The sequence below is a fragment of the Malaya genurostris genome, chromosome 1 (genome assembly GCF_030247185.1).
Source record: "Malaya genurostris strain Urasoe2022 chromosome 1, Malgen_1.1, whole genome shotgun sequence".
In the NCBI taxonomy this organism is placed as follows: domain Eukaryota; kingdom Metazoa; phylum Arthropoda; class Insecta; order Diptera; family Culicidae; genus Malaya; species Malaya genurostris.
The window spans coordinates 17,739,518-17,750,584 of NC_080570.1; the positions used below are offsets into that span (position 1 = coordinate 17,739,518).

Sequence of the window (11,067 nt, forward strand, 5' to 3'; positions counted from 1 at the left end):
TTGAATTGATTACCGATCGTTCGGTAATTGCTGAACTGTCGAACAACTACCGTAAACTTTAAACAGAATAGATCTAACTGATTGTTCGGTAATTTTTTGTTTTTTATTTTCGTTTGGTTAAAATTCTTTTATTTTCGGATTTTAGAAAACTACACATATTCACAAAAACGAATGTAGAAAATTCCAACCTGCTGTGGTTTTATTCCACAAAAAAAGGGTCAAATGTTCCGGCTGACCGGAATTATGAGCACTTTCCAAAACACTGCACAATCCGTCGAGTCCACCAGAAATTACCCTTGAACGATTTGTGTAGGCAGCAAGTGGATCAGTGATACAAAATTTTCTGCCTAGAATGAAACAAAAAGTTTTTAGTGGTTCTAATGTTTTAAAAACTTTAGCACCTGTACCTTAATCCATTCGATGAACTCAACAAGATTTTGATTTGATTAATAAAAAGACACTTACTGAAAATTTGATCAACTGTTTGACAGTTAGTTTTCAAGACAATCAGTATTTACAGAAGTTCGGTAATTGGAAGATTATTTTACCATGGGGACGGTTTGGGTTTTACCGTACTCGGCGAATATTCAGATTTACAGTATGAATTGTATATCTATTTACCGAGCTCTGTAATGAAGACTGATCGTCCGGTAAAAATTAGCATGATTTTTGAATGACGTTCATATACCGAAATATCGGTAATTTCTATTGATTACCGAAAGTTTTCGTCAAAAAAATTATCGAACAACGGAATTGAATCTTAGTGTGTATAAACATGTAACACGAATCTCTTTATTTTAAGTGCAAGGAACTCAAATTTTGAGTTACTTACTCAAATTTAGAACAAAATATTTTTTTCTTATTTTGAGTAAAAATACTCAATTTTGACAGCTTCGTTTCTTAACTCAAAAATGAGTGGATAGGTGGTAGCACAAGTTTAGAGTACGTGCACTTTTGAGTGGTGTGTCACTCAATTTTGAGTTAAATTCAATGTGATTAATTAAACGCTTTAAAATCAGACACCCATTTATGAGTACACGATTACACAATTAAAATGAAACACCCATTTATGAGTGCAGAAAATATTCATTTTTAACTTCAACTCGATCTGTCAAAAATTGGTACATTTTAACATGGAAAAATTTGCGGATAATTGGTCTAATAATATCACATAAGGAGATGAAATATTCTCGAGTAATTTTAGGAAGCGAGCAAAAAGATTTTAGAAAATCTTCAGAAGAAGTGCATAACGTGCCCATTTATTCTATTTATTTATTTATTTCGTCAAGCAAATGTAGACTATATATAAATTGTTTACAATGTTCACTTACATACTACGAATTATTTCTACGACAAAGCTGAGAGATTTTATTTGATTTTTTACATAATAAGGTCAAGATGTTGGCAGTATTGATTGTAATGTAATTGATTGTAATTGAGTTGCATTTTTTTACATTGACTTGAAGTAGACTTTTGCAGCACCAAATGTAGAATAGATTGATTTCGTTCTGGAATATTACAGCGTTGTTTAATTTTTAATTTCCATGAAGAGTTTCATGTCGTCTGCATATATAAGCCCTTATAGATTTATGAGTATGAAAGAAATGTCGTTTATATGTAAAATAAAAAGAAGAGGCCCTAGGTGGGAGCCCTGAGGTACGCCTGATGTGACATGTAATGTAATAAGAGCAAATTCAGCAGCTGAAAGTTTCATATGGGAGCTCTATAGTAGAACTGAAACTCAGCAAGCCGTTCTTTTTTTCTATTTTTGAAACACAAATAAAACACTGCTGGGGCTGCCAATTTATCTTGTTATTAAATCCAGATTTAAATTTTAAAGCTAACCTAAATTAAGCATCTAGAACTAGAACACTACTGAATATGCCCTGAGACTTATGTTGTTTCGAAAAATCGCATTCACGAAAGGTAGCTCTTGACAATCATATTCCTCAGTTATATTGAAAACGGTTATTTTCTTTTTTTACTTGATTTCATCAGAAAAACAAAATAACAGAAATAAATAGAATGATCATTCCAGTCCACTTTCAGTCGATCCATAAACTCATGACTTTTATACTCTTCGACGGTATCCCGCGCAATGTATACTTCGGTCCCATTTCGGCTAGCTTGTCATAACTGAAAAAAAATATAATCATCACAGGGTGATACGTTAATTCGTTTTACGACTCACGTTATCTCATAGTCGGTTCTGTATCCCGCCTTACGAGTCGCCCCTTGCGATCCGGGTGCCGAAAAATTGTGGGCACACAGTTTGATTCCGAACGCCTTGCACATCGGAACGCGAGCCTTCAGAATCTCGGTGGCGATCCCCCGGCCCCGGTAACGTTTGTTGACGACAAGACCGTACGCGGTCACCCGGTGATCTACGCCGTAATGCTCCAGAGGGTTAAACTGTGCCGCCACATACTTGATGATGGACATAAAATCTCCTTCATCGTCAGATGGCATCTAGTTAAAGGATATACGCCGTTAAAGATGCGTCAGTTATTCAATGCGATTCATTCACTTACTTCTTCGTTGAAATCACCGCCCGATCCTCTGATAACAATCATGTTTGCACCAACAATCTCATCCGATCCTTCCTTGTAGCAAACGATTGTCATTTGTTCCTTAATAGCTCCTGTCCACAGTTTAATCATATTTTCACAGAAGGGCGAATTTTTTGTAATTCCCTTGCTCACAGCAATTGGTTCGTCCTCTAAGAAATGGTCCAGAAAAAGCTGAATCAAATCTTCGTAGCGATCTTCCGTCAGATCCTGGACACGGTAAACCACCTGTTGATCACTATCGACATCCTTGGCCTTGAATGTGTGCCAAACTGTTGGAACAGGCGGCTGCGGTGGTCTTGTCCAAACCATTTTGAAACGGTACTGATTGCACTATCTACGGAGGCCTTCTTTTATATCTTTTATTCTCGGTTCAACTACTGCGGCAAAATCTGTGATAACATGGTTATCACACCCATTGCGTTTACAAACACACGAAAATTCCCTTGTCATTGAGACATGACGAAGGCGAAACGTAAAATATATGAAATCCACTAGTCATTGTCGAACAACACCTCGCAATCTCGTTTCTCAGCTAAGATGGCGCAAATTCTAGGAATGCAAACTGGAAGTCTGATCACACCGCCTACTAGATTTGTATCATTGTTCAAATCGCGGAAAAGTTTTGCCGAAAAAACAGGAACAAAATAGAAGCGTGTTTGTTATATCCAATTAGGATTTTGCAAGCTATTGTGCTTTATGCGATTTTACCGATATCATTCGAGATGGCCATAGTCTAGCGAATTGGACGTGAATATTTTACTCTTTCAGACAGAATTTTTTTTAAATTTTATTTACGAAGAAGCTTTTTTCGACTGTAATTTGTTTGTGTGGTGGATCGAAACTGAGCTGTAGAAAATGGTTTTTGTTTGTTTTCCGCATGAAGACGCGCGGATTGGCGGAAAATTTCGTTTCATCGTTGCTTAGAAAAAGGTGGCTGCTTGGTCATATTCGAAGTTCCGTGAAGTTACGTTTAACAATGGTCATTGCTGATCAGCGAGAAACATATGAAGACAAGCAGCCAAAGCTGAACCAAAGATAAAAATCAAGTTTACAATGTTTCATACAACCGGCTAACAACTTGACAGCTCCTATTGTTTTAAAGCGTAACCAACGTTTTGATTATCTACCTTCATAACATTTCAAAAGGGTTCTAGTATTCTGATTTGAAAGGAAATATGTTCTCCAAATTTATTCATTTCGGAACGTGTTATAACTTCTCAACGATGTATTTATGGAGAAATTCTGCAAAAATCTACTGTAAACAGTGTGAACACACTTTCTCGGGCTAGAAAAGTCAAGAAAACACTAAAAGTCCGATAATTCCGACTGCCAAACTTTAGAAATTATCAAAAAAGCATAACCTATTAGCTGAACAAACCGATGAATTTGGGTTGCACAGACACAGATTTCAATAAGATAGATATGCCTAGCCGTGAACGGAATTGAATTTTAAGCAAAAAAAATAACACTCTTAACCTTTCAACAAAGGAGCAAACAAAAAATGGGAAGCTTCTGAATAATGTTATATTAATCATGCAGCATTTTCATATATTTCCACAGTTAAATAAAAAAAAACAGTAATCACATGTTTGTGTGCATAACTTCTTCGAAGCATTCACAATTCAAAATAATTACACACGCAAATCAATTTGTGCTCTCACATGCTGTTATATTATATATAATTACTTCAATAACAAGCTGGTTTTTCATAATTTAATGATGGAGGAACGCCCACTTATACACGGCGGGCAGATTTCCTCTCAGACGGCTGGCTATGTCTTCCAGCCATTTTTGCCGGAATTCTGCCAGAATCTGTCTGGCAAAAGTCTGGCAACAATGCAACAACCGTTTCCGGTAGAGAATATCGCCTAGCGGTTATTAACGGTTGTGTTTCTGTCGGATTCTTGCCATATAAGATTGGCAGAACCGTTTTGAATCCGTTCTACATTTTTAGCATCTTGATATTATTTTTTCAATAAAATATACATATGAAAGGCAATAAGTTATTGCCCATCATATATACTAATTATGGAAAATGTTACTGCCAATATCATTGCTTTTCCGCTACCAAACAAATAGACATTTATATCTCATTTACCTCATCTCAGGATTCGTTTTTGCCTTTCTCATATAGAAAGGTTATGCAATCACTGTGAAAACCGACTTTTGAACTGAGGCCCGGAGGGCCAAGTGTCATATACCATTCGACTCAGCTCGTCGAGTACGCAAAATGTCTGTGTGTGTGTGTGTGTGTGTGTGTGTGTGTGTGTGTGTGTGTGTGTGTGTGTGTGTGTGTGTGTGTGTGTGTGCGTATGTGTGTATGTAACGTTTTTTTTGCACTAACTTTTCTCAAAGATGGTTGAACCGATTTTCACAAACTTAGATTCAAATGAATGGTCTCGTGGTCCCATAAAAAATTTCTGAATATTATTTTGATCCGACTTCCGGTTCCGGAATTCTGGGGTAAAATGTGCAAAAAATGGTGAAAGATGGCACGATCGATTTTCACAAACTTAGGTTCAAATGAAAGGTTCTGCGGTCCCAAAAAGAACTGAAGAATTTCATCCGGATCCGGAAATATAGAGTAAAATGAGTCAAAAATTTTATACCATCACTGAAAAGGGGGAAAAACAGTAATAAATTTTCCAAATCGTTTGCAAATCTTCTCAAATTTATAGTTTTTATCAGTAGATGGTCAAACAAGCCGATTTCAGTTATTCTTTCAAGAATCGAAGAAAATTATTTTGAAGAATACCACATTACTTTATATGATAGTATGATTGATATGAGAAAGACATAATTACACCACTAGGTGGATTAAAACAGGTTTTTTATGTACATGCGAGATTGACGAATATCAAATGAAGTCGAAAAAAGAAGAAAAAATTAGGAAAACATAAATAAAAAAGACACGTACGGCGAGATAATGACGCAATTTCGCTTGGATAATTTTGACAGCAGCCGGAATGCAGCCAGCCTTCTGACGGTTGCCGGAATTCCTCACAAACGGGCGTGATCAATCGGTTGAACAGTCGGGCCGATTTCCGCGGACAAATTTCAGTGGGTTAAATCATTGAAAACATGCGCAAGTTGAACTCAGTAGAACTAATTAACTCCTGAACTTAGAGGCCTAGGCGTAGTTTTAGACTCTAAACCTATCTGCTCATAAACTTACAAACACTCGAAGCACTCCGCAAAGCTACAATGCTTTATTTTATCAATGACATTGTTTCTTAAAAGCCTTGGAATTACATTCCTGTAGTGGAATTTGACCTTCTGTTTCAACAGACTTCGCAGCCGATTCAGGGTGTACAGAACCATTGCATGGCTGGTGCTACGATTCTACTGACACTACGGATCCTTCCAGGTCGGGACTTGAACATACGACAACTGGTTTGTAAGACCAGTGCCATATGCATTGAAACAGCTTATAGTAAAGTAATTGGTCGCAACAGTTATTTTAATTGATAGTGCAGCTGTGTCAAGTGTGTGTTGATTAGTGGAAAGTGTTAAAAGTGTTATTTATTAAACATTGCTGATTCGCGAAACTAAAAAATGTTCAAGCTACGAAAATTGCGAATTCACTGCTCAAAAATAAACAACGTCAACTGATGCGAATTAAACGCGCTAAATTAAACGACATCAACCGTTCGAAGCGCCACCTGCATGTCATTGTTGGTGTTATCAGATTTATATAGAATGCGTGAAATTTTTTTTTAGTTTTAATTTAATGTGTCATCTCGCGTTGTTTGCAGCAACAAACAGTTAAGATCGTTCATTAGAGATATTTCACATTTTTCTTATTATTTTTCCCCCTAAACTAAAATACACCAAATTTCTCTTTCGATTGTAATGAATTGTAAAACATCATTTTTACCGGATGAACTGTAAATGTCAATGAACTACCGGATCTCGGTAAATTAAATACAAGTATTACGGAATGTGCGCTTTTATTTTACTGACAGGATCTGATACCTTTAAATATCATTTCTTTTTCCTAAATCAGTAAAAGATTGACCGAATTTCAGCGAATTAATGAATAAGAATGAAGAACTTCAGTAAACATTATTGACTACTTCGGTGGGAATTATATCTGTCAAATTGATTTATTTTCGAAAGTGAAAAAGTTAAAACTTATTGTAGCATCGAGTGATAGGACTGCGATAATGAATTTGAAAATGAATGACTTTCAAATCAACATTTTCTAGATCTGCGTTGCCAGTTTCTGAAGTTCTTGAAGCGATTTCGTTTTGACATTACTGGTGACCCCAAGCAACCAGGAGTTCCACAATTACTTAAAATATCCACTTTCTTGCTGCTTAAAAGTACGCGTACTTTTGGCAACTTGAAAGTACAGAACAAGTTCCGCTTGAACTTTCTCGCTGCTTCTAGCTGAACAATGTATTCTAGAAGCAGCTTAGAAGTTCGTTCGGTTGCGTCACGCGAACTTTCAAATGTGGATAATTGTTAAACTAAACTTTGAAAGCCGTTTAAGCCAAATCAGCCCCTTTTGAGCGAACTTTTGGTTAGTTAGGACTGCTAAATTCACGAATTAATAATATCGAAACTCTCAATTATTTTAACGTTTCCCATGATAATTGCCGATCGCTCGGTTGTTCAAATCTCGGCTAAGTTTTACCGAAATTCAAGGAAAAAATGAAAGTGTGTTTATTATTCCGAATTAGGATTTTGTAAATTATCGTGCTTTTACCGATATTATAGTAAATCAATGATATCAATTAGCCGAGATCTCGGTAAACAACACATCAAAGTAACCATTTGGTTCAGTTAAAAGATCATTAGTATGCTACTATTATAGAAAAGCTGCTGGATATTTCCGGATGAATAATGGAGTGGTTATCAAACTATCATACTTGGTATCGGATTTACTATCTTTATTCTATTTTCATTCGATTCTTAAACTCATCAGTTTCAAACTTTTCGATTGAATTCCGGGAAATGAGTATCTTGGGCCCAACTTGGCAAAGTCTTCAAACCTGTGGAACAAAAGATAGTGTACAGACAGATTGTTGGAACCGAAACAATGAGTCATACTCACGACATTTCAAAGTTCGTCTCGAAACCGGCCTTGGCCGCCGCCAGTTGTGACCCAAGCGCGGTAAAATTCGTTGCCGTCAGCTTAATCCCGAAAGTCCGGCACATCGGAACGCGAGCCTTCAGCATTTCCGTTGCAATGCCCCGTCCACGGTAGCATCGGTTAATGGCCAATCCATACGCGGTCAAGTACTGATCGACGCCGTAGTGCTCATGGATTTTGAACTGATCGGTCATGTAGTCGTTTGCCAGTATAATATCTCGAATTGATTCACTTTTCAACTACGTTTGATTAGTTCACGTAACAGGTTTTTATACGAGTTTTGGTTACTTACATCGAAATCGGCCAATTTTTCGTATCCTTTGACGTGAAGCAGATTTCCACCGATAATCTCATCCGATCCGTTCTTATAGCAGACAATGGTCATCCTTTCGTTGAAACACCACTGATAAAAGGATCTCATTTCCTTCAACGCAAGTTCATCCTTCGAAATTTGTTTGTTCTGACAGAACGGTTCATCGTCCAGGAAGTTGTCCAGATAATGCTGTATCATGTCCTCGTGGCGATCCTCGGTCAAATCCTCGACCCGGTAGGTCACCAGATGGTCACTATCGGCGTCTTTCGCCTGAAAGGTGTACCACACATTGGGTATCGCAGGTTTTTCCGGTCGCGTCCAAACCATTGCCGAAAGCTCACTGCTGCACTTACTACCAAAATTCAAACCACAAACACGGTCATTGGTTGCTTCAGTCTTGCGCTTATCTCATCTGTTTTATGTTTGCTTTGGATTTGATAAGAATTTGTAACAATTGAATGTAATATGAATCAAAAGATGTGATTATAGTCGTGTTTACAAACGGTGGCAGCTACGGCCGCGTGAGACAACTTCGGGACTGCACATGCGCTGTCACAGTTTTACAGCACGCTAGAGTAACATAGTAGGCGCGTCTCGCATTGAAGGTGTGCAATATGCACGTCATGCGCATGACGCAGTCGTTTAGTCCCAGGGTTGCTAATTTTTTTTAAATTGGGAAATTTTTCAGATTTGTTCATTCGTCGTCAGCCATCGCCGAGAAAAAAATACCTACACTAAATCATTTTCCATAATCATAACGATATGTTTTAAAATTTTCTATAACAGATAATAAAATCAAAGCCTCTATACAGCTTTGCACACTGCAAATCTAAGCAATTTCGTATTCTACCTACTAACCTCTAACAGTCTAACGGGCAATAATTTTTATCAGCACCTAGCGGGCAACTGATTTATAATGAACTGACGAAAGTGATAGAAGATGTGAAATTTCACAAAATAAAACTTACCGCAGAGACAGGACTCGAACTCGTAATGTAGTTTGTTTGGAAACTACTCGTGTTATTTGTGGCGAAAGTCTCGACTGGATATGTGCGTAAAAATTTGAAAACAACCTCGAATTCATTTAAGGGACCAGAAAAAGTTCGAAGAGACCTCTTCCAAATACCAGTTGCCCAAATAAACAATCGGATCAAACTTAGTATCAAACTGTCATATAACTATGTAACATGTCATATAACTATGTAACATGGAAACTGTCACGTACTTTCAAAGAATGAATGAATACAATCCAACAGTCTCATATTCGATTTTTTACTGTCTCATTCGCAAATGATCGCATTCAAAACAAACGAAGAAAGTAACAAGACGACACCAAAATATCATTTGCAAGGAAATTTAGTCAAATTACAATTCTCATCAGTTCTTTATTATAAGGAAAATCTGTGAATCTGTGTTGGCAATAAATAGAATCTTAAATATGATAAATCAAAGTAAGTACACTCGTGAGCCTCTTTGAAAACCACAACTACTATAGAATTACCACCGACAGGCAAAAGTCATTGCGTAATATTTTCTGTTGTTATCTGTGTTCTAACATCCGGATTGTCTTAGGCTGTGAACCATTTCGCGGTTAATTGTAACTTTTGGTTACAATCTGACACTCGAGCGGTTTATTTGATGTTGTCAAAAATAACCCTGCTCGAGAGCATGGTTATTTTTGACAGATCGATGGTTATTTCCCGACACTGAAAAAAATCTTGCAATGACAATTCTAATATTAATTCTTTATTTGTATATATTTCCAGTGGAAAATAAATCTAAACAATTTTCCGTCCGTCAAATTTTGAAATGGTCTGCAGTTTTAGTTAAATTGAACTATTCGACACAAAATAACCACTCAAGTGTCAGTTTTCAACCAAAAGTTAAAATTAACCGCGAAATGATTCACAGCCCTAATGACGGACTGAGAAATAAATTCTTACTCGACTGTTCGCATCTGAGTGTTCTATTAATCAATTAATTGACAGTGACATTGCAAATCTCATGTAGTTCAAATTTATATATTCAGTTACATAGATTTTATTTTAACTAACTAAAAACCAAAACGAACACGTACAAAATCTGAAAAGAAGATAACGAATTGACGATTCAGTTCACTTTTTCTCACACAATTCCGGCAGTATTTTGAATCAATTGACACAATGACGCTAAAATGAAATCTAGATGACACTCTCGGCTAGAGCTGTCAAATCAGAAAATTTTTAATTACTTCAATTTTTTAACGATTTTTTATAAAAACGGACGAATTCATTTGAAAAATCAATAGTAGAAGTGGAAGAAATCAACATTGCACTGGTTTCTGTTTAAAAAAAAGTTGATCCAAAAAAACCTAACCTTACCCAATTTCACACATTTAGATTTTCCATGTTTAATCGTTGTTCACATTAAAAAAAGTAGTAGTAATCACTTTCAATTCAACTTTCTTCCTCTCCCAATTTACTTTTATAGCTAATATCTATATGTATTATTGCATACACGAAAAAATCGAGCCAAATCACAACTGTCGACATGAAAATTTTCGGAAGAATCCTCCTTTTTTTTAATTCCATTTTTTATTGGCAGGTGTCACTGCCGGTAATTCAGTTTTGCGACAATGTGCCAATCGATTGGAGGCGAAATTCACTCGGAATCGATTGTTGCACTATGGAGTCCGCATTGATTCGGAATCGATGCTGAATTTCACACGGACTTCATTCATAACTTCGGAAGCTCGCGTAAAAGAAACGAAAAACTATGGAAAAAATTTGTTGTTGCCAAATGTTTTTAAAAATTCATGAAACATTGAGATCTGGTTTTGAAAAATATTTTCGTTTGGAAAATACTCGGACTCGACTTTACAACAAATTTTCGATATTTGTTCTCGGAATCCGGAACAAATTTCGGAAATTTATCGTTTTTGTCCGGAATTTACGAAATTTGTTTTTGTTGCAAAATGTCTAAGAAATACATGAAACTTCTAGATCTGGTGTAATTTCGAAAAATGTTTCTATTTTTTTTAATCGAAAGAAAGTTTCAGGGAACTGACTTTAAAAAATCGGGATCACCAGAGCTCGCAGCTTTTTTAC

The 11,067-nt window shown here is 36.4% G+C and overlaps 2 protein-coding genes across 2 annotated transcripts; both read right to left on the reverse strand.

Moving 5' to 3' along the window:
- Window positions 1–1,258: 1,258 nt before the first annotated feature.
- On the reverse strand, window positions 1,259–2,904 carry LOC131433912 (uncharacterized). Its single transcript, XM_058600530.1, has 3 exons — window positions 2,532–2,904; window positions 2,192–2,469; window positions 1,259–2,136 (listed from the first exon to the last, which is right to left on the reverse strand). Exons 1-3 carry the CDS (start codon window positions 2,877–2,879, stop codon window positions 2,046–2,048), a joined length of 717 nt encoding a protein of 238 aa, XP_058456513.1. The 5' UTR covers window positions 2,880–2,904; the 3' UTR covers window positions 1,259–2,045.
- A 4,523-nt stretch (window positions 2,905–7,427) lies between these two features.
- LOC131433920 (uncharacterized) lies at window positions 7,428–8,668 on the reverse strand. Its single transcript, XM_058600535.1, has 3 exons — window positions 7,961–8,668; window positions 7,630–7,907; window positions 7,428–7,567 (listed from the first exon to the last, which is right to left on the reverse strand). The coding sequence occupies exons 1-3, from the start codon at window positions 8,306–8,308 to the stop codon at window positions 7,477–7,479; spliced, it is 717 nt and encodes a 238-aa protein (XP_058456518.1). The 5' UTR covers window positions 8,309–8,668; the 3' UTR covers window positions 7,428–7,476.
- Window positions 8,669–11,067: the final 2,399 nt, after the last annotated feature.

Excerpts from the sequence above, each read along its gene's own strand:
- LOC131433920 (XM_058600535.1), bottom strand. The coding sequence starts at position 8,308 with ATGGTTTGGACGCGACCGGAAAAACCTGCGATACCCAATGTGTGGTAC. Across the intron at positions 7,908-7,960 it reads AAAAATTGGCCGATTTCGAT|TTGAAAAGTGAATCAATTCG; the intron begins GTAAGTAACCAA and ends AATCAAACGTAG. Across the intron at positions 7,568-7,629 it reads GAGACGAACTTTGAAATGTC|GTTTGAAGACTTTGCCAAGT; the intron begins GTGAGTATGACT and ends TTTGTTCCACAG.
- LOC131433912 (XM_058600530.1), bottom strand. The coding sequence starts at position 2,879 with ATGGTTTGGACAAGACCACCGCAGCCGCCTGTTCCAACAGTTTGGCAC. Across the intron at positions 2,470-2,531 it reads GCGGTGATTTCAACGAAGAA|ATGCCATCTGACGATGAAGG; the intron begins GTAAGTGAATGA and ends TCCTTTAACTAG. Across the intron at positions 2,137-2,191 it reads AGAACCGACTATGAGATAAC|TTATGACAAGCTAGCCGAAA; the intron begins GTGAGTCGTAAA and ends ATTTTTTTTCAG.